The sequence below is a fragment of the Berghia stephanieae genome, chromosome 10, assembly GCF_034508935.2.
Source record: "Berghia stephanieae isolate SIO BIC M18660-M18661 chromosome 10, UCSD_Bste_1.3, whole genome shotgun sequence".
Lineage (NCBI taxonomy): Eukaryota > Metazoa > Mollusca > Gastropoda > Nudibranchia > Aeolidiidae > Berghia > Berghia stephanieae.
This window is the reverse complement of record NC_088369.1, coordinates 44,486,815-44,511,329: the sequence shown is the minus strand read 5'-3', so window position 1 is coordinate 44,511,329 and position 24,515 is coordinate 44,486,815. Positions and strand designations below refer to the sequence as shown.

The following is a 24,515-nucleotide window of genomic DNA, read 5'->3' as shown; positions in this document are numbered from 1 at the left end:
TGGACGTCACCCATAGTCTGTGACGTCACCGGCGGAAAAGTTATTAGAGAGAGAACGTCATGTTGGTTGTGCGCATGCGGATGGCAATGTTATGAGCTTCTTAGCCAAGTGCATACTATCTATAATTGTTATGTAACATTTACTGATGTTGTTGAAGTCTTTGTTACTGTTTGTGTTATTTGTATAGATATAGTTTCCGTTGTTACTGTTTGTTGTGGTTTTTTGTGTTACTGTTTATGTAATTTGCACTGATTGTGTAATCGTTGTTGTTACTGTTGTTTGTGTACATTTTACTCGTGTTGTAACTATTTCTGTGATTTTATTGATGTCGATGCTCCAGTTGCTACTAATACTTGTATTGTTAATGTTAATACTACAACTATTACTAATACTACTACATATTACCACATACTACTACTACTACTACTACTACTACTACTACTACTACTACTACTACTACTACTACTACTACTACTACTACTACTACTACTACTACTATTACTCTACTACTAACTACTACTACTACTACTATACTACTACTACTACTACTACTACCTACTACTACTACTACTACTACTACTACTACTGCTACTACTACTACTACTACTACTACTACTACTACTACTACTACTACTACTACTACTACTACTACTATACTACTACTACTATCTACTACTACTACTACTACTACTACTACTATCTACTACACTACTACTACAACTACTACTACTACTACTACTACTACTACTACTACTACTACTACTACTACTTCTTTTATTACTATTCAGAACTTTCTTAACCCTCATCCCTTCAAAATTCTCAAAACCGGGACTAAGGAAATCTTCACGAAGTCCGCACCTCAAAGTGGCTTGTATGAATTGAAGTATTTAATGCCATTAATTAACTGTCCCAAGTTTTTAAATTATTTTTATAAAATTATAAGTGACGATCTAGATACGTCACATCACGCCTTGAAAACCATTGCATTATTTTTTGACGTCGTGTTTATGAAGTCTCTATCCTAATAACAAGAAAATATCTTAGGGTCTCAAGTAACAACTTAATGAATTTGGGATGAACACTTCTTGCCCGTTGTGCTATCTTTTTTTTTATGATCAGAGGATTTAAAATTTTGATTCATACAGCGTATAATTTAACCTTCTCCTTACCAGCCATTTTCAGAATTTTCCCCAAAACTTCACACCCAACTATCTAACACAAAAATATGTTTTTATCACTCAAACACAATAGCAGTATTTTAATTTCTTGCGATACATAATTTCTTTAGCAAAACATGCTCTACAACACATTGTTCATTTTCTTAATATTTTATGATGTACAAGAGATATTTGAATTTTTAAAAATGTTGGTTGCATCGTAACGAATGTGACGATTTTCCTGTAGTTGGTAAGGAGAGGGTTAAACGATGTAGACATCTGCTGTTATAGGATTGTCATACTGGAATGGTCTACCACATACAAAAACCACAGGTTTGTTATTATCCATTAAATGTCCTGATTGCCTGATAATATTCTTCTCCGGCGATTTGTCCTACAATGACTCCAGGATTGGAACTGCCAACGGCTTCATTAACAGGAATTTCTGGAATCTCAGGTTTGTCAGCATCGGAGACATCCGCTGGCACGTGGTTGGTGTCGCCATTGGAAGGGTCTTCAACGAAAACCAGATATTCTGTTATTGCAATTGGTAGGTCGTCCTCGCCGATTTCTATGACTTGAGGATTGAAAGTCTTGACGACTGTTAGAAGAACAAAAAAAAAAGACGAAACATTCACGAGATATGCAACTTATAACTCCCCCCTCCCCCACCCCCAACTCAGTAATAAATCAGAAGAAAAAGGTTTCCAAGAATCTGAATTGTTCATTCATCCGCCATTGTGGGTAAGAAGAACCTTCTAGACTTCTTTCCACCATTGTGGGTATGTAATTTGGATGCCAGGTGGACATTCGGGGACTTCACAACAACGGTTTTCACGTTGAACCCATTTGCATAATGGATCTGTGAGTTCGAAATATTCACAGTTGTTTACACACCATTCATCACCGTCTTTACACGTACACTCCCCACAGCGTGTGGCAAAACTTTGCCCATTAGTGTATGAATTTCCTTCGACATTACAGGATCCATCAGGATTGTTTGCTTGCGATCCATCCGCTTCCTCGGGTTTGTTTACAGCGGACCCGTCAGAACCAACCACCCCAAACTCTTCAGGATTCACGGATTTCTCGGTCCGGATTCCAGTTGGTCCGTGTGGTTCAAAACTTTCTGATTCTCCAGGCTGGATGGCATTGGTGTCAACATTTTCCACAGGCATGTTTTCCGAGAAGTCTTGAGGTAAACCAGGACTGATAACGTTGGTTCCATCTAATTTCACTGGTATGGTTATTTCAATACCATCAGATCCAATAGGTATGTTTATGTCGTCACCATTTGATCCAATAGGCATGTTCATTGGTATGGGTATTTCAATACCATCATTTCCAATAGGTATGTTTATCTCGTCACCATTTTCTCCAATAGGCGTGTTCACTGGTATGGTTATTTCAATATCACTAGTTCCAATAGGCATACCTTCACCGGGACGGTCAAATACAGGCGTATCACCAGAAAGCTGAGGCTCACTTGATCTCTTATGTCTTTTCATGTTTATCTCGCCACCATTTGATCCAGTAGGCGTGTTCACTGGTATGGTTATATCAATACCGTCAGATCCAATAGGCATACCTTCACCAGGGCTGTCATATATTATAGTCGTATCACCATACAGCTGCGACTCACTTGATCTCTCATATCTTTTCATGGCTATCTCGTCACCATTTGATCCAATAGGCGTGTTCACTGGTATGGGTATTTCAATACCATCGTTTCCCATAGGTATGGCTATCTCGTCACCATCAGATCCAATAGGTATGTTCATCTTGTCACCATTTGATCCAGTAGGGGTGTTCATTGGTATGGTTATTTCAATATCACTATTTCCAATAGGCACAGCTTCCTCGGGGCGGTCAAATACAGGCGTAACACCATACAGCTCACTTGATCTCTCATGTCTTTTCAAGACGGTTTCATCTGACCTCAGAGGCAACGCTTCCGGATTTACTTCTATATAATCGTCCGTACAAAAATTGCAGAACCGCCGGCAGTTTCTCATGGCCCATTCTTTATTCGATCCGTTGCAAATATTTCCGTGGTCCGAGTTACAGAGGTGAGGGGCGGAGTTTTCACATTTTGGTTTTGTGACTGATGACAAAAAAAAAAGAAAAAAAAAGATACATTTACATTTTTAGGAGAACAAGAAATTTAATTCTATTCTTTTGTGTGTGACTCAATGCTTTTAAAAATGAGCTTTTATATAGCACAATATCCACTAAACGTGCTCAAAGCGCTTTACAAGGGGTAACTCTGGCCAACAGCAACACTTAAGTTGTAAGACATGACGATATAACGCCTCTTAGGCGATATTACAGTTTTTTCGGACAGAGACAACGCTGTTAACGGCCATAGTTGAGTCCTTGGAAAAAGGATCTTTACTCACATTCTCTCACCGTACTCCGGTGTAAAATGAGTACTTGGCTATTAACAAAATTGTCTCTGTCAGAAAAAAATAATTGTAATATCGCCTAACATGCGTAATGTCTCGTTCTACCAGTTACGTGTTACTGATCGTCAGGGTCCCTTCGAAAAGCACGTTGAGCAATTTTAGTGGATATTGCGCTATATAAAAGCTAAAGTTTAAAAGCTCAAGTTCTTGACGTCATCCTCTCATCTCTTATTTGCCTTTAGTGTGATATTCATCGTATTTTTTGACAAATGTGAAACCCGAAACGTCCATAATACCTATCTTCGATAAAGAAATTGAAGCTTCCAATACATTTGACAACTGTTATAATTATAACTGTAAGATAGTTTAACTCACTCAACGCGGGTGGTTGGATGGGAGCATCACCCTTGAATCATATACCTATGATGTTCGCATGGGTGTACGATCCGATAGTGATGTCGTTTCTTCTTCTCTTTACTAGCCTATCCTGCTTCTTTGGTTTGTGATTGTATTTTTGACAGGGGATATTTTTTTGTCTGTAAATCTTCTGCCTGTTTGTTCTTGGTTATTTATAATTTAGCTTATGATATCTTTAGGTTATGATTTTGATTTACATTTGTACTATTTTTGTTAGATTGCTTGTTTTTTTGTTTCAGCGGTCTCTCATATAACCTCAATTGTGTTGGAAGAGACCTAAAGCAACAAACAAACATTTGTACTATTTTTGTTAGATTGCTTGTTTTTTTGTTTCAGCGGTCTCTCATATAACCTCAATTGTGTTGGAAGAGACCTAAAGCAACAAACAAAAAACTCACTCAACCCTAACACCGACTATATCCGCAGTTTACCCGGGGTTACTTTTACCCCATGTCTATTTATGACATTTTTCTGAGACAAATTATAGGCGTTAGTATCAAAGTCAATGTTTTTAGTTTTTACATGTTTATGGTAGTTGAACAAAACTATCATTTTTAATTTTAAAAATTCCAATTTTGAAAAGTAGCAAAACTCTCTAGGATTGAGTGAGTTAACAAAACACGCTGGTCATGTCTGGGGGGGGGGGGGGGGGTCCCGATAGCTCAGTTGGTAGAGCACTCGCTTCACACGCAAAGGGACCGAGGTCGATCCTGGGTGCAGCCGAGATTTTTTTCTGACCAATCTGTCTTCCCAACAGTAAATGGGTAGCTGAGTCTTGTTAGATTTGGTGGAAAGTACTTTGCGATAGACTAGCGCCTTATCCAAAGGATAGCAAGCATTTGGTTAAGAAGCACACACACTACCGATAGATATAGTATGCGCTTGGTTAAGAAGCTCACAACCTTGCCATCCGGAAGTATAACGGACCAACACACAAAACTATGTGTAACCTTGAACGTTTTTAGTCTGGTTAATACAGTTTGGTGAGAATACTCATAAAAGCGGATGGCGATAAACAATAACGAAGACCTGAGTGACGTCATCTTCATACTATCTATAGTAATGAAGGATTTAACATACTATCGTTATAGATAGTATGCAGATGACGTCAGTAAGGCCTTTGTTATTGTTTTTGCCATCCGCGTTTGTGAGTTGTTCTCACTAAACTGTATTAACCAGACTATAAAAGTTCATGGTTACACATAGTTTGTGTGTTGGTCCGTTATACTTCCGGATGGCAATGTTGTGAACTCCTTGGCCAAGCGCATTCTATCGTTATATGTGCTAAAATCAAACCTCATCCCAAGACAACATGTTATTTCTCGTTTTTAAAAATAGAAATAAAATCCATACAAAATATAGATAGTTCGAAGATGACGTCACTAAGGTCTTTGTTATTGTTTTTTGCCATCCGCGTCTATGAGTAATGCTCACTGAACTGTATTAACCTGACTATAAACGTTCATGGATACACACAGTGTTGTGTGTTGGTCCGTTATACTTCCGGATGGCAATGTTGTGAGCTTCTTAGCCAAGCGCATACTATCTATATAGCACTTGGAAATCGATTTCGGTCCCTTTGTATGTGATGCGATTGCTCTAGCAACTGAACCATTGGGACCCCCGTGTGCTGTTAATGTGGTCTAGTGGTATGACACTCGCTTTCTGATCGGAAGGTCCTGGGTTCGAGCCTCGCGCTCGTCGCATAGTTGAGTCCTTGGAAAAAGGCTCTTTACTCACATTCTCTCACCGTACTCAGGTGTAAAATGAGTACCTGGCCGTTAACAGCGTTGTCTTTGTCCAAAAAATTGTAATATCGCCTAACAGGCGTCATGTCCCGTCCTACATATTAAATGTTGCTGTTGACCAGGTACCCCTTGAAAAGCGCTTTGAGCTCATTTGGTGGATATTGCGCTATATAAAAGCTCAATTAAAAAAAAAATGAATTACAGGGAAACTGAAAAAATAAATAAAAAAGATCTTACCAGGTTTAGCAGAAACGTCCACAGAAAGACAAAGGAATATCAACACGACGGAGAGGCTTATTAACGCGTTCATTTTTGGAGGAGGGACTCAAACCCTGGCCTTCGTAAAGTTATGGCCTGATACTGACCAAAACATGACGTCAAAATGCCAGTCTTTTGCCACAAAAGAAAACAAATTGTGAGTTGTATTCAATAGTTCAACCAATGAAATAACTTGTTTCCATGAGCTCTACTAACGACAACTCACTAGACGGTGCAAAAACCAAATAATGACGTCAAACTGCCAGTCCTTTTGGATTTCAGTATCAGGCTATAACATAACGATGGCTACGATCAAACCCTTTTAATCTCTTGATGTGTAGACGAACGATTTCCAGTGACTTCTAGCACGTCAAATGATATTTATAATGACACCAACAACACGCCTGACTCAAGCTCTTGGTGCCAGAGGGAAATGACAATTCCAGTGTAATATGCCAGATATTTGTGATTGATTCTGGCCATTACAACGACAAAGTAATAGTCATTTTTTAAAAAAACATTGAGCTTATATATAGAGCAATATCCACTAAATGTGCTCAGAGCGCTTTACGAATGGTCCCTGACCAACAGAAACACGTAACATGAAGAACGAGACATGACGCCTGCTAGGCGATATTACAATTTTTCCGACAGAGACAACGCTGTTAACAGCCAGGTACTCATCTTACACCTGAGTACGGTGAGAGAATGTGAGTAAAGAGTCTTTTCCAGGGACTCAACTATGCGCCGAGCGCGAGGCTCGAACCCAGGACCTTCCGATCCGAAAGCGAGTGTCATACCACTAGACCACACAGCCGCACAATATTGACGTCTTTTAGGCGATATTACATTACTTTTTTTCGGACAGGGACAACGCTGTTAACTGCCTGGAACTCATTTCATTTTACACTTGATTATGGTGAGAGGATGTGATTAATGAGCCTTTTCCAAAGATTAAACTATGCGCCGCTGCTCAAAGCGAGATTCGAACCCAGGACCATACGATCCGAAAGCGAGTGTTATACCACAAGACCACATAGCTACGCCAATCTGGCAACTCATCTTCCACAAAGAATCAAGGGATTGGTTAACTCGCTCAACCCTAACATCGACTATATCCGTAGTTTACCGTAGCCATCGTTAACATGTAGCCTGACACTAGAACCGTAGCCATGGTTAACGTATAGCCTGACACTAGAACCGTAGCCATGGTTAACGTATAGCCTGACACTAGAACCGTAGCCATCATTAACATATAGCCTGACACTAGAACCGTAGCCATCGTTAACATGTAGCCTGACACTAGAACCGTAGCCATGGTTAACGTATAACCTGACACTAGAACCGTAGCCATGGTTAACGTATAGCCTGACACTAGAACCGTAGCCATCGTTAACATATAGCCTGACACTAGAACCGTAGCCATCGTAAACTTATAGCCTGACACTAGAACCGTAGCCATCGTTAACATATAGATAGAATGCGCTTGGCCAAGGAGTTCACAACATTGCCATCCGGAAGTATAACGGACCAACACACAAACTCTGTGTAACCATGAACTTTTATAGTCTGGTTAATACAGTTTAGTGAGAACAACCCACAAACGCGGATGGCAAAAACAATAACAAAGGCCTGAGTGAGGTCATCTTCGAACTATCTCTAGCCTGACACTAGAACCCTCTCGGACTGGCAGTTTTACGTCGTTTTTTAGGTTTGTGTAGCGTCTAGTGAGTTGTCGTTAGTAAAGCTCAAGGAAACAAGCTATTTCATTGGTTGAACTATTGAATACAACTCACGATTTGTTTTCTTTTGTGGCCAAAGACTGGCATTTGACGTTATTTTTTGGTCACTGTCAGGCTATAACTTTACGATGGCTACAAGTTTACCAGTGTTACTTTTACCCCATGCCTATTAATATTTCATTTTTCTGAGGCAAATTATAGGCGTAGTATCAAAGCTAATGTTTTTAGTTTTTGCATGTTAATGATAGTTGAATAAAACTATCTATGTACATGTTCATTATAATACATGTTACATTTTAAGCATTTGTCACTTTTAGTCCTCAAGATAAACATATTATATCTAAACTTAACCCAAAATGTCATATTTTGATAATCATTTTAACTTTCAACATTGTTGTGAATGAAAGTTATTGTATTCAAATATCGTAACTTGTATCGTCCATCTAATGCAGTATCGTTCACAACTAGCGTCTGTTCTAGTTACTACCTTGTTGAGAGTCATTCTGTATCCAACCGTCATCCTGTACACATGATGTATCTTATGTTATGTTGTTTAATAAATATTCTTTACTGTAACAAGTTGGTTTGTTGATTCTTGGAATATGTCTTATCAATTAATGATCTAAGAACACAACAAACATAAAACTCTATTAACACACTCAATCCTAGAGATTTTTGCTACTTTTCAAATTAATGATAGTTGAATGAAACTATCTTTATACTCGATGCTCACTTTTAATATATTTTTTTCCAATTTTGAAAGGTAGCAAAATTCTCTAGGATTGAGTGAGTTAACCTCCATAGGTGCTATCGTGTTGGATGACGCATTTTACAGTCACGTGATGAGATATAATGCCTTGTTTTGCTTTTTTAATCTGATAAAACTTTCAACTTTTTTGATACAGTATCTCTGTGAGAACATGAATCGGAATACGGCCCTTTTGTTTTAGTATTGTGTGTATAGATAGTTCGAAGATGACGTCACTCGGGTCTTTGTTATTGTTTTTTGCCATCCGCGTTTATGAGTAATGCTCACTGAACTGTATTAACCTGACTATAAACGTTCATGGATACACACAGTTTTGTGTGTTGGTTCGTTATACTTCCGGATGGCAATGTTATGAGCTTCTTAGCCAAACGCATACTATCTATATGTGTGTGTGTATGTGTATGTATGTGTATGTGTGTATATGTGTATGTGTGTATATGTGTGTATTTGTGTGTGTATGTGTGTATATGTGTGTGTGTGTATTTGTGTATGTGTATGTGTGTGTATGTGTGTATATGTGTGTGTGTGTGTATTTGTGACTTTCGACTGGAAACGGTAATATGTTGGGGTGACCAAAATGTCAAAAAGGTATTTTTTTTAATGTCTACTCTACATGACATAAATAACAATGTGAAAATGAATGTAAGCTTCAATTTAATATACAAAAAACAGATCAAATGGACGTTTCGGGTTCCCCCTTTATTAACAAAACAGGATGAATGAAACATTACAGACGAATGAGATAATGTGGTAGTGGCGTTGTTAATATTAAATGCTTTTGTTTATTCAAAGACGTATGTTTTGTCTCAATCACGCATATAATCACATCGTTGTGATATTGCACAATATCACGCATTTTCCCCCACTATTTCACGTGGGAAAATATAGAATGATATTCATAGTATGAAGGGCCGACTATTTCGCCCACTCGTTTTGTATTTGGAACAGCTTTGATGTATTTTTCGGGGGTCCCAATAGATAGTATGCGCTTGGCCAAGGATTTCAACATTCCCATCGGAAGTATAACGGACAACCCACAAACTCTTGTAACCATGAACTTTTATAGTCTGGTTAATAGATAGTTCAAGATGACGTGCACTCAAGCTTGATGGTTCTGCCATCGTTTATGAGTAATTTACGGACTGTTTACGCCATTAAGTTAGTTATCACGTTTTGTGTGTTGGTCCTTTACTTGATGAATGTTGAGCTTCTAGCCAAGGCATGATCTATCGATACAGTTTGATGGAAACGTCACAAACGCGATCGGCAAACACATACAAAGGCTCTGGTGATCAACTCACTCTAACTGTGTTAAATGAGTACTGGTTTATACATGTTTTTTTGATCCGTTTATGAGTAAGCTCATACTTCCGACTAAACGTTCGGATCACACATTGGTTGATACATTATAAATAAGGCATAGTATGACTATCCGCATACTATCTATAGAAGGAACGAAATTGAAGTCACTCAGCTCTTTGTCGTTGTTTTTAGACGGCCATTTAGGCGATTAGTTATCACTTTATTCTATGAGTATAAACGTTCAAGGTTACACGTACTTTTGTGTGTTTGTACGTTATATCTGCGGCTATGTGGTCTAGTGGCATGACACTCGCTTTTGGATTGGAAGGTCGTGGGTTCGAGCCTCGCGCTCGGTGCATAGTTGAGTCCTTGGAAAAGGCTCTTTACTCACATTCTCTCACCGTACTCAGGTGTAAAATGAGTATCTGGCCGTTAACAGCGTTGTCTTTGTCCGAAAAATTATAATATCGCCTAACAGGCGTCATGTCCCGTCCTCCATGTTAAATGTTGCTGTTGACCAGGGACCCCTTGTAAAGCGCTTTGAGCACATTTAGTGGATATTGCACTATATAAAGCTCTTTTTTTAATATCTGACTGGCAGATGTTGTATTTCATCTAAACGGGACTACGATAGCTTTTCCTATACCCGTCCCATCAGTATCTTCGGTTCCCTGACCAGGATGGCTTAGAATTTTCCTTACTGTGGCAGACGGGTTGAAGGGTTGGGGGCAGCGTGGCTCAGCGGTACCGTTTTTGCTTCGTACCCAAAAGGCACCGAGTTCGACTACCCGCCTCATTGTGTGGCCTTAAGCAAGTCACCTCGCCCTAGCTCAATTTGCGGCGCTGCACTGCTGCTGACGCCTGGGTTATTCCAGTCTTCCCTTGGAATAGACCCTAAAGACAAATTTCCCCTTGGGCATGAATAAAGCGAATTTTATTTTAATTTTAAACCCATTGCGGCCCAAATCGCCCGTAATCGCCCGCTCAAAAAACAACTCAGACAGTCCAAATCGCCCGATATCGCCCGCCAGGTACCCAGCATTTTTGAACCCGTAAACTAAAAACGTGTGTAGAACCTCTTCTTTTTATTTAGAAAACGAAAGTAGAGAAAGAGTGAAAGTGAAACTAGAAATTTCCCGATCGTTTTTATCTCAATTCGTTTGTCTGCTGTGATTTTTTGAAGTTTGTCGACCAAATCGGTTGTGGTAACGTCCTTTTTTTTGTTTTGTTGCTGGAATGGCGTTTGAATTCCTCAATTCTCTGGCGTGATCAACGTTTTTTATTTGATAGTGATGATGATAGTGCTCATTCAGACACTGAATCAGAGATTGAGGTTGAGTTGGATGCGTATTTTGATGACATTGACAATGGATTTCATGTGTTTTAATATTATTACATATTTTTCAACTTTAACTTTTTTTTTCAAATCAAAATATGAATCAATAGTCCAAAACAATACATCAAATTAAAGGCCATTCATTCTTCTTTCCAAAACAACCTTTATTTTTTTTCTAGCATGCCTCACATTCTTGCAATGAATTTTTTAATGAAGTGTACTATGACATTTGGAAGAGTTATCTCCCCTCGTATGGTCAGCAAGAGACATTTTTTCAGATTATGCCCGGCCAGCAATGGGTTAAAAATTATTATTTCTATTGCTGAAGCAGCGATAGGATCATGATTTGGTGCCTCACGCTTTTTTAATTTGTTGCGTGCTTTGGCCAAGCGATTCCCTGCTGGGATAGGTCAACCACCAAAACATCAGGTTTATTGATCCAGGAACTGTGATAACCTTCAGAAATGCTTATTTCGTCCGGCTGTTCAACAAGAGTCCAGGAATAGAGACTCAAAGAAGTATTTGCTATAAATGATCCACTGGGACGGGACTACGGTAGCTTTTCTCGGAATCATCCCAGCTCCAGCAGTATCCTCGGTTCCTTGCCCAGGATGGCTTAGAATTTTCATTACTGTGGCAGGCGGGTAGAAGGGTTGGGGGCAGCGTGGCTCAGCGGTACCGTTTTTGCTTCGTACCCAAAAGGCACCGAGTTCGACTACCCACCTCATTGTGTGGCCTTAAGCAAGTCACCTCGCCTTAGCTCAATTTGCGGCGCTGTACTGCTGCTGACGCCTGGGTTATTCCAATCTTCCTATGGATAGACCCTAAAGACAAATTTCCCCTTGGGGATGAATAAAGGGAATTTTATTTATTTTTTAAAATTATTATTTCTATTGCTGAAGCAGCGATGGGATCATGGTTTGGTGCCTCACGCTTTTTGAATTTGTTGCGTGCTTTGGCCAAGCGATTCCCTGCTGGGATAGGTCAACCACCAAAACATCAGGTTTAAATTCTTACTTCGTCAGGCTGTTTAACAAGAGTCCAGGAATAGAGACTCAAAGAAGTATTTGCTATAAATGATCCACTGGGACGGGACTACTGTAGCTTTTCGCGGAATCATCCCAGCTCCAGCAGAATCCTCGGTTCCTTGCCGAAGATGACTTAGAATTTTCCTTACTGTGGCAGGCGGGTAGAAGTTTAATTTCTATTGCTGAAGCAGCGATGGGATCATGGTTTGGTGCCTCACGCTTTTTGAATTTGTTGCGCCCTTTGGCCAAGCGATTCCCTGCTGGGATAGGTCAACCACCAAAACATCAGGTTTATTGATCCAGGAGCTGTGATAACCTTCAGAAACTCTTACTTCGTCCGGCTGTTTAACAAGAGTCCAGGAATAGAGACTCAAAGAAGTATTTGCTATAAATGATCCACTGGGACGGGACTACGGTAGCTTTTCTCGGAATCATCCCAGCTCCAGCAGTATCCTCGGTTCCTTGCCCAGGATGGCTAAGAATTTTCATTACTGTGGCAGGCGGGTAGAAGGGTTGGGGGCAGCGTGGCTCAGCGGTACCGTTTTTGCTTCGTACCCAAAAGGCACCGAGTTCGACTACCCGCCTCATTATGTGGCTTTAAGCAAGTCACCACGCCTTAGCTCAATTTGCGGCGCTGTACTGCTGCTGACGCCTGGGTTATTCCAGTCTTCCCTATGGATAGACCCTAAAGACAAATTTCCCCTTGGGGATGAATAAAGGGAATTTTATTTATTTTTTAAAATTATTATTTCTATTGCTGAAGCAGCGAGGGGATCATGGTTTGGTGCCTCACGCTTTTTGAATTTGTTGCGTGCTTTGGCCAAGCGATTCCCTGCTGGGATAGGTCAACCACCAAAACATCAGGTTTAAATTCTTACTTCGTCAGGCTGTTTAACAAGAGTCCAGGAATAGAGACTCAAAGAAGTATTTGCTATAAATGATCCACTGGGACGGGACTACGGTAGCTTTTCGCGGAACCATCCCAGCTCCAGCAGAATCCTCGGTTCCTTGCCGAAGATGACTTAGAATTTTCCTTACTGTGGCAGGCGGGTAGAAGTTTAATTTCTATTGCTGAAGCAGCGATGGGATCATGGTTTGGTGCCTCACGCTTTTTGAATTTGTTGCGTCCTTTGGCCAAGCGATTCCCTGCTGGGATAGGTCAACCACCAAAACATCAGGTTTATTGATCCAGGAGCTGTGATAACCTTCAGAAACTCTTACTTCGTCCGGCTGTTTAACAAGAGTCCAGGAATAGAGTCGCAACGAAGTATTTGATATAAGTGATCCACTGGGACGGGACTACGATAGCTTTTCTCGGAACCATCCCAGCTCCACCAGTATCTTCGTTTTCTTGCCCAGGACGGCTTGGAATTTTTTAATTACCGTGGGAATCGGGTTGAAGTTTGATTTCCATTGATGAAGCAGCGATAGGATCACAGTATGGTGCCTCACGCTTTGTGAGATTCGAGGCCTTTATTGACGAAACGATTCCCTTCTGGAAACATAATTAATTCCAGGCTGTTATCCTAAGGCACCTAAATAGATAAATGTATTGAACATCTTGCTCTCACAGGAAAGATAGAAGGTAAAAAGATGTACGTTTTACCAAGAAAAACGTATTCGAATAGTTTGAACAGCTGGGTGACAAAGAAAGAGAAGAGTAATATTAGTTTTTTAAGGTTATCTGATCGGAGAGATGAATGGCGTACCATTATCACCGATGTCTGGCACAGACTTGGAACTTGAAGAAGAAGAAGAATCCAAAAATATTGTGATAGCCTTGAACAGTTTTACCTTGTCAGATTGTTTTACAGTCACTCCAGGATCCGAATCTATTATTAGTTACCCACCGCCCCAAATCGGTATTATTTGGGTGGTTTAGAAGCTAACAATTGATTTTTTTAAATGAGATTTTTTATATAGCACAATTTCCACTAAACGTGCTCAAAGCGCTTTACAAGGGGTCCCTGTCCAACAGCAACATTTAACATTTAGGACATTACATGACAACGCCTGTTAGGCGAGATTACAATTTTTTCGGACAAAGACAACGCTGTTAACGGCCAGGTACTCAATTTACACACGAGCACGGTGAGATAATGTGAGTAAAGAGCCTTTTCCACGGACTCAACTATGCGCCGATCGAGGCTCGAACCCAGAACCTTCAAAACCGAAAGCGAGTGTCTTACCACAAGACCACACAGGCGCACAGCATAAAAACATGGATTCATTTTTTTTGTTTTCCTGGGGGTTCCGATAGCTCAGTTGATAGAGCACTCGCTATAACCACAAAGGGTTCGGGGTCGATCTCCGGTGAGTGAAGTCGAGATTTTTTTTCTCTTTCTGAACAGGGATCTCTTTCGACGATGTCCAAGACATTTGAAAAGTCCATTGTTATTTCGAAAATGTGACCTTTCGCCTCAAAACGGTATTAAGTCGGGTTGGTTAAGATGTTGAAAATTGAATTTATAGCCAGAAATATCAGACTTGTGTTGAGTTTGTATGTTTTATTGAGGAGAATGTAAACAATAGTTTAGGGTGCCGACAATTTATATTTTTGATCAGTATAACATTTAATGCAGATTTTAAGCATCTGGTTCGTTCCGACATAATACCGTTTGGGGGCGACGGGTCACAAATGTCAAAATGCAATTAGGACGTCTTCAAGAGCTTAAACTTATAGCTCACGGAGCCGGAGTTTATCCCGGTTTCTATAGCGTGAAGCGACAATAGAAATTGCTTGCTATCCTTTGGATAGGACGATAGTCAATCGCAAAAGTACTTTCCGCCTGATCTAACAGACCCAGCTACCCATTCACTGCTGGGTGGACAGAGGGCTCAGGAGAACAAAATCTCGACTGCTCCCGGGATCGATCTTGGTCACTTTGTGTCTGAAGCGAGTGCTCTACCAACTGAGCTATCGAGACCTCCCCCTCCCCCATTCTTATATTATTGACTAGAAATTTATTGTTTAGCCTGGTATTGAACCCCCCCCCCCCCAACCACCACCACCACCACTGAAATAATACCGTTTTGAAACGATGAATTCGACGTGTACTTATTTTCAGGTCGTATAACCAAATTACTTATAATGGCCCCACTGTTGTGATGAAAATCTAAAAAGTAAATGACGAAAAATATTGTCCCATTACAACAATGTTAAAGTAGCTTATATTTTGCTTCGATGAAATAGTTCTTGAAGATGTACAGTCACTAATTTTGAATTGGTTTATTGCGCATTCCGCTTATGTGTAATGCTTAAAACTGAACTGATTTAACCTAGGACCATACGACGTTCATGCGATATACACATTTTGGTAGCTGTTAAGTCCGTTCATTTTACATTCGGTGAGAATGTGATAGAGCTTTTCCAAGGACCATACTTCGTGAATCGACTCGATCCAGACCTCGACCAGTTCTTCGAAAGAAATAAAAAATTTATAATTTTTAGGATAAAAATAATGGTGACTAGAATAGTCAACTGTGATAATCAACAATAGGATTCAATAGTCTGATGTCACGTCCGCCCAGCAACCATCAACTTGGTTCCAAACAAAGAAAATCGGTACTTTTTATTCTTCATGCTGGATAGAACTTTTTCACGTCATGTCATGTGATCAGAATGTATAAAAGTCAAAACATGATCAAATTTATAATGTTTCTCTCCTCTGGATACAGTTTTAATCTCGTCGGAGAAGTATTTCATCAGGGCGTCCGCCATTGTTCCGATAGTTAAGAACCAGTTACTAAGTTACTATGCGTCATTACGAGGGAAATGACGTCACGACTGTTGAAGCCTATTTACCCACACAAAGAGTAAATGACACTTCAAAATCCCTCAATTTCTCTAGTCTGGCATCACTTCATGAAATTGGAGACAAAATTCCATAAGTCTACAATACTCTTCAACAGTCGTAACGTCACTTCCTTCCTAATGACGCATGGTAACTTAGTAACACTGGCTCTAAACTATCTGAACAATGGCGGACGCCCTGATGAAATATTTCTCCGACGAGCATAAAAGCGTATCCAGAGGAAAAAAAAACATAATTGATCATGTTTTGACTTTTACACATTCTGATCACAAGGCATATGAAAAGTTCTAGCCAGCATGAAGAATAAAAAGTAATGATTTTCTTTGTTTAGAACCAAGATGGCCGACGTTGCCGGGCGGCGTGACATCAGACTACTGAATCCAATTATTTCGTAATAGACGACAGGTCTGCTTGAGTCATATTTACTTTATTTATTTATTTAAATTTTTTAATGAAAACATTCAACGACTCTTTTTTTTCAGTTAAGCTGGTCGAAATATTTTATTGATAAGCCTAATTACTAATTACAGAAACATCAAAACAACACAACATCGATATGCTATTTCATTTTATTGGCTTCATTCGAAATGAGGCATGCGATTTCAGAAAAGCATTTGACAAAAATGAATAGAAATAGAACAGTCTTAAAAAGAAAGAAAGAAATGATTTGGGCTCAAAACCTTTCCTCAGCCAACAACAACACCAAACACAGTGTATTGTTTTAATAGATAGTATGAAATTGACGTCACTCGGGTCTTTGTTATTGCTTTTTGCTATCCGCGTTTATGAGTAATTGTCACTAAACTGTATTAACTAGACTATAAACGTTCAAGAAACACATCATTTTGTGTGTTGGTCCAATATACTTCCGGATGGCAATGTCGTGAGCTTATTAGCCAAGGGCATACTATCTATTGAGTGAACATATTAATTTACAACGAAATTCAGTCCCTTGCCTTGCGGATGAATAATAATTACACAGGCCTCTCCACACAAGACTGGAATCTAATGGCCCATTTGGGCGTTCAGCCTTTTGGTACACGGTCCGAGGAGCATCAGTTATCCGCGGCGGAAGTGGCTCATATTATTATATCGAAGAAAGAAGTTCCGTTTAGACGTACAGTTAATGGGAGCGATCTATATTCATGTTTTAGTCCAAACTAGTCATCGATCACATGATTTGTTACTGTACAACGATTGGGCATCTCTCAATTTAATGTAAACACTCTGCTGTGTTTATGAAAGTTGTAAACATACCCATGAGTCACGCTGAGCAAAATGGCTAATGGGAGCGATCTATATTCATGTTTTCTTCCAACCAAGTCATCAACCACATGATGTGTTGATGTCCAACGATTGGATATTTCTTCATTAATGTAAACACGCTGCTTTGTTTTTTGGAAGTGTAAACTTACACATGTGTCAAGCTGTACAAAATGACCTACGTGATGTTTGGATATTTCAAAAACGGTGAACACTTTTCACTATGTGCGTCACTTGAGCACATATTCCCAATGTGACAATGACCTCGAGCACATGGAATGGTTATATAATATCGCTTCCCATTGCTTCTCGTCGGACCTGGGACAACACACACACGCACACACACACACACACACATCACCACCATGGCATCACCATCACACACATACCACACAATCACGTGAACACAAATAAATGAGTGAACTTAACTCACTCAATAGAGAATAGTTTGAAGTAAGAGAGACTTCAGTGAAAACTAATCACCCACGAAGATCCGTCAACACGAAGACAAGAAAATATCAGACGGCTCGTGATATCAGGAGTTTGGGCGGACATCCGATTAAAATAGGATTCAATCGTCTGATGTCACGTCCACCCAGCAACCAGCAGCTTGGTTCTAAACAAAGAAAATCGGTACTTTTTGTTCTTCATGCTGGCTAGAACTTTTTCACATGTCATGTGATCAGAATGTATAAAAGTCAAAACATGATCAGATTTATAATGTTTTTCTCCCTCTGCATACATTTTTATACTCGTCGGAGAAGTATTCATTAAGGGCGTCCGCCATTGTTGCGATAGATTAGAACCAGTTACTAAGTTACTATGCGTCATTACGAAGGAAGTGACGTCACGACTGTTGAAGCCTATTCCTCGATTACACGCCCAATTTTCATGAATTTTGGTCCATTATCCACAATTTGTGGAAATCCGTCAGACCATGGACGAAAAGTCTGTACGACGACACGGGCCATAAGTCTTGTATTGTGGTTTGTTCTTTTTATGAATACTCTTCAACAGTCGTAACGTCACTTCCTTCCTAATGACGCATTGTAACTTAGTAACACTGGCTCTAAACTGTCGGAACAATGGCGGACGCCCGTATGAAATATTTCCCCGGCGAGCATAAAAGCGTATCCAGAGGGAAAAAACCCATAAATTTGATCATGTTTTGACTTTTACACATTCTGATCACTAGGCATATGAAAAGTTCTCGCCAGCATAAAGAATAAAAAGTAATGATTTTCTTTGTTTAGATCCAAGATGGCCGCCGTTGACGGGCGGCGTGACATCAGACTACTGAATCCAATTGTGTGCTTTTGTGAGTTGTTGTTGTTTTTTTTCACTCGTAGAAACTATGGAGCCCGAAACAAAATTGTGTTTACATGTGTACCTATATTGTCCTCTGGAAAGTGTTCACTGAGAGGCAGAATTTGAGACAAACTCATAGCCCTTATAGTTGACTGGAGAAGAATTTTCAGCCCGAAACATTTCGTGTTAAATAATTTTCTTTTTAAAAAAAAAACAAAGAAAAATTTGTGACCCATCGTCTCAAAACGGTATTATGTCGGAACGAACCAGATGCTTAAAAACCAAATTAAATGTTAAACTGGTCAAAAATATAAACTGTTGGCTTAAGCACCCTAAAATATGGTATTCATTCTCCACAAAAAAAACATACAAACTCAACACAAGTCTGATATTTCTGGTTATAAATTAAATTTTCACTCAACCCTAGAGATTTTTTGCTACTTTTCAAAATTAGAAAAAATGTATTAAAAATGAGCATGTACATAGATAGTTTTATTCAACTACCATTAACATGCAAAAATTAAGAACATTAGCTTTGATACTACGTCTATAATTTGTCTCAGATAAATGTAATAAATAGGCATGGGGTAAAAGTAACCCCGGGTATACTACAGATATAGTCGGTGTTAGGGTTGAGTGAGTTAATACCGTTTTGAGGCGAAGGGTCACATTTGTGCTGGTATGTTCATTTTTATTCAAACTTTTTAATAATCCAAAATTTCTTCCATCGGGTTAGTATTTCCCTCAAAATGAATTAGTCAATACTGACGCTTTGGACTCCCCGCGGCAATTCTTTCTCGATCGACTCTATGATGCGGGGATTGTACTTTTCCAGTCTGGCTTTGAGTTCCTCTTGGTTAGAAATTACTTTCTCCAATGTCGTGGACTCTTCCTTGGTGCCTGAAGGTAAAAAAAAAAATTGAGAAGAATTTATGGTACGTGCTGCAATGTGGTCTAGTGGTATGGCCATCGCCTTCGGATCAGACGGTTATGGGTTGGAGTTTATCCGCTCTGAGTGGCGCATGGTTGAGCTCTTTAAGAAATGGCGTATTACTCACATTTGTGACCCTTCGCCTCAAAACGGTATTAAGTCGGGTTGGTTAATGTGTTGAGCATTGCATTTATAGCCAGAAATATCAGACTTGTGTTGAGTTTGTATGTTTTATTGAGGACAATGGATACCATATTTTAAAGTGCTAATGCCAACAATTTAAATTTTTGACCAGTTTTAACATTTAATTCCGATTTGAAGCATCTGGCTCGTTCCGACATAATACCGTTTTGAGACGATGGGTCACATTTTCTCACGATACTCGAGGTGTAAAATGAATAATACCTATAAGCGTTGTATCTGTCCGAAAAGAATTTTATTATCACATGCCGGTATGTTCATTTTTATTCAAACTTTTTAATCACCCAAAATGTCTTCCATCGGGTTTGTATTTCCCTCAAAATTAATTAGTCACTACTGACGCTTTGGACTCCCCGCGGCAATTCTTTCTCGATCGACTCTATGATGCGTGGGTTGAACTTTTCCACTCGTGCTTCGGCGTCCTCTTGGATAGCAGCCTTATCCGCTACTGCTTTGGACTCTTCCCCGCCAGGCTGTTTTACAATCACTCCAGGAAATGATTGCTGGGCGGCGTCTGAAGGTTAAAAAAAAAAAATGAAAGAATTTGTGATCGCTCGTCCCAAAACGGTATTATGTCGGGATGGACCAGATGCTAAAAAGTCAAATGAAGGTTAAATTGGTTACATGTATAAAACGTTGGTATTTATCACTCTAAGATATGTGCGGCTATGTGGTCTAGTGGTACGACACTCGCTTTCGGATCGAAAGGTCCTGGGTTCGAGCCTCGCGCTCGGCGCATAGTTGAGTCCTTGGAAAAGGCTCTTTACTCATATTCTCTCACCGCACTCAGGTGTAAAATGAGTACCTGGCCGTTAACAGCGTTGTCTTTGTCGGAAAAATTGTAATATCGCCTAACAGGCGTCATGTCCTGTCCTACATGTTAAATGTTGCTGTTGACCAGGGACCCCTTGTAAAGTGCTTTGAGCACATTGTGGATATTGCGCTATATAAAGCTGAATTTTAAAAAAAATATGATATTCCTTCTCCTCTATAAAGCAAATAAACTCAGCTTAAGCATGATAATTCTGGCTACAAATTCCATTTTCAGCATCTTAATCATCCCGAATTAATACCGTTTTGAGACGAGGGGTCACATTTATGGTACGTGCTGCAATGTGGTCTAGTGGTATGGCCCTCGCCTTCGGATCAGACGGTCGTGGGTTGGAGTTTATCCGCTCTGAGTGGCGCATGGTTGAGCTCTTTAGATAATGGCTTATTACTCACATTTGTGACCCTTCGCCTCAAAACGGTATTAAGTCGGGTTGGTTAATATGTTGAAAATTGAATTTATAGCCAGAAATATCAGAATTGTGTTGAGTTTGTATATTTTATTGAGGAGAATGGATACCCTATTTTAGGGTGTTGATGCCAACAATTTATATTTTTGAACAGTTTGACATTTAATTCAGATTTTAAGCATCTGGTTCGTTCCGATATAATACCGTTTTGAGACGATGGGTCACATTTTCTCACGATACTCGAGTGTAAAATGAATACCTATAAGCGTTGTCTCTATCCGAAAAGAATTTTAATATCACCCAACATGCATCATGTCTCGTCCAGCATGTCAAGATTTGCTGTTGGGCATGAACACTTTGAGCACGTTTAGTGGATATTGTACCATAGAAATGTTCAAGTTTTCTATAGTACAACAGAACACGCTTAAAACGAAAACACTTAAAAGGAAATGGTCGAAATAACGAACGCTTATCTTTTCCCCTTAATTTCCTTCTCATTAGTTCACTATAACGCAACCCCACAGCCACTAACTTTATTGCATCGGGCTGAATCAGATGTCAAAAACTGAATTTATTTTTTAAAATGACAGGAATAGGGAATGAGATTAGCGGAAGAGTAGCGTCCCTTGATTGGACGTCACTCATAGTCTGTGACGTCACCGGCGGAAAAGCTATTAGAGAGAGAACGTCATGTTGGTTGTACGCATGCGTCTCTCGTCCTCGCTTCCGGTGACAGCGGCTTGAGACGCTTCAAACCAAATTGACGTTCTCTCTGTAATGTGTCGTCCAATCAAGGGACGCTACTCTTCCGCTAATCTCATTCCCTATTGTGAGTTTTAATTTGTGGCATTTTTAGAAATCATATCTGTGACGCTCATCGTCTCAAATGTGACCCCTCGTCTCAAAACGGTATGAAGTCGGAATGATTAAGATGCTGAAATTGGGATTTGTAGCAGGAAATATCATGCTTAAGTTGAGTTTATTTGCTTTATAGAGGAGAAGGAATATCATATTTTACTGTGCTAAATATCAACGTTTCATACTTTTAACCAGTTTAACTATAATTTGACTTTTTAGCATCTGGTTCATCCCGACATAATACCGTTTTGAGACGAGGGGTTACAAATTGTTATTTTGTGGGGATTATTGGGAAGAAAAGTCGTGAAGTCACACATTCTTCTCCGGTTTCAAACTCCTTGGACGTGTATATTATGTAACCATTCCTTCGGTGGACTAATACTGAGATTGTTACATTTTGATTTATAAGGTGGTGTAACTATTTTAGTAGCAGTATATATATATATATATATATATATATATATATATATATATATATATATATATATATATATAGAGAGAGAGAGAGAGAGAGAGAGAGAGAGAGAGAGATTCGAAGGATTATGGGATATAAAAGAGCGAGGATGGATGATCTTCATTGACGACCAGCATAGATACATTCAGACTGGGAAATAAGATACGATACCATGGGAAATAAGATACGATACCATGGGAAATAAGATACGATACCATGGTAAATAAGATACGATACCACGGGAAATAAGATACGATACCATGGGACTTAAGATACGAGGGTGTGTCTTTTTTACGAAACCCGCCGAAACCCGCCGAAACCCGCCGAAACCCGCCGAAACCCGCCGAAACCCGATGAAACCCGACGAATCCCGACAAAGTTATGGGAAGTAGGTGGCTGTGGGGAGTGAACCTAGAACTCAGGGAAGTGTACACCATTGGGGAGTGAACCTGGGACTGGGTTTCGGCGGGTTTCGTAAAAAAGAACCAGTGCTTTTTTACGAAACCCACCGAAACCCGCCGAAACCCGGCGAAACCCGACAATATACAGCAAAGTTATGGGAAGTAGACAACTGTGGGGAGTGAACCCGAGACTCAGGGAAGTGTACACCAGTCGGTACTCCCGACTGGTGTACAGTTCCCTGAGTCTCGGAGTGAACCTGAGACTAAGTTTATCGGCCGGTTTCGGCGGGTTTCGTAAAAAAGAATTAGTGCTTTATTACGAAACCCGCCGAAACCCGCCGAAACCCGACAATATCCGGCAAAGTTATGGGAGTTTGGCAACAGTGGGGGGTGATCCTGGGAGTCAGGGAATTGCACACCAGTGGGGAGTTAACCTGGGACTGTGTAAAAAGGATATCAGTGGGAAATAAACCTGGGACTAAAGGGACATGGATACCATTGAAAGTTGAAGCCGGATATGGGAATTGAGTACCAGAGGAGAATGAACCTGACACTATAGAAGGTGGGCGCCAGTGGGGAGTGAACCTGGGATTCAGGGAATTGCACACCAGTGGGGAGTTAACCTGGGATTGTGTAAAAAGGATATCAGTGGGAAATAAACCTGGGACTAAAGGGAGATGGATACCATTGAAAGTTGAAGCCGGATATGGGAGTTGAGTACCAGAGGAGAATGAACCTGACACTATAGAAGGTGGGCGCCAGTGGGGAGTGAACCTGGGATTCAGGGAATTGCACACCAATTGGGAGTTAACCTTGGACTGTGGGAGATGGATAACTGTGGGTATCCGAGCCGAACTATAGGAGTTGGGTGCCAGAGGAGAATGAACCTGACACTATAGAAGGTGGGCGCCAGTGGGGAGTGAACCTGGGATTCAGGGAATTGCACACCAGTGGGGATTTAACCTGGGAATATGTAAAAAGGATATCAGTGGAAAATAAACCTGGTACTAAAGGGAGATGGATACCATTAAAATTTGAAGCTTGGTATGAGAGTTTGGTACCAGAGGAGAATGAACCTGACACTAAAGGAGGTGGGCGCCAGTGGGGAGTGAACCTGGGACTATGTAAAAAGGATATCAGTGGGAAATAAACCTGGGACTAAAGGGAGATGAATACCATTGAAAGTTGAAGCCGGATATGAGAGTTTGGTACCAGAGGAGAATGAACCTGACACTATAGGAGGTGGGCGCCAGTGGGAGTGAACCTGGGACTATGTAAAAAGGATATGAGTGGGAAATAAACCTGGGACTAAAGGGAGATGAATACCATTGAAAGTTGAAGCCGGATATGAGAGTTTGGTACCAGAGGAGAATGAACCTGACACTATAGGAGGTGGGCGCCAGTGGGGAGTGAACCTGGGACTATGTAAAAAGGATATCAGTAGGAAATAAATCTGGGACTAAAGGGAGGTGGATACCATTGGGAGTTAAAGCCGGATTTGGTAGTTGGGTACCAGAGGAGAGAGAAACCTGACACTATAGGAGGTGGGCGCCAGTGGGGAGTGAACCTGGGACTATGTAAAAAGGATATGAGTGGGAAATAAACCTGGGACTAAAGGGAGATGAATACCATTGAAAGTTGAAGCCGGATATGAGAGTTTGGTACCAGAGGAGAATGAACCTGACACTATAGGAGGTGGGCGCCAGTGGGGAGTGAACCTGGGACTATGTAAAAAGGATATCAGTGGGAAATAAACCTGGGACTAAAGGGAGATGAATACCATTGAAAGTTGAAGCTGGATATGAGAGTTTGGTACCAGAGGAGAATGAACCTGACACTATAGGAGGTGGGCGCCAGTGGGGAGTGAACCTGGGACTATGTAAA

At 40.3% G+C, this 24,515-nt stretch overlaps 2 protein-coding genes across 2 annotated transcripts in view; one reads left to right on the top strand and one right to left on the bottom strand.

The window, feature by feature from the left end:
- LOC144955853 (annexin A4-like) overlaps nucleotides 1–24,515 on the top strand; it is a 124,445-nt gene that overhangs the window by 23,358 nt on the left and 76,572 nt on the right. The window lies entirely within an intron of this gene.
- On the bottom strand, nucleotides 1,049–6,376 carry LOC144955851 (uncharacterized). Its single transcript, XM_078886060.1, has 2 exons — nucleotides 5,965–6,376; nucleotides 1,049–3,261 (listed from the first exon to the last, which is right to left on the bottom strand). Exons 1-2 carry the CDS (start codon nucleotides 6,035–6,037, stop codon nucleotides 1,916–1,918), a joined length of 1,419 nt encoding a protein of 472 aa, XP_078742186.1. The 5' UTR covers nucleotides 6,038–6,376; the 3' UTR covers nucleotides 1,049–1,915.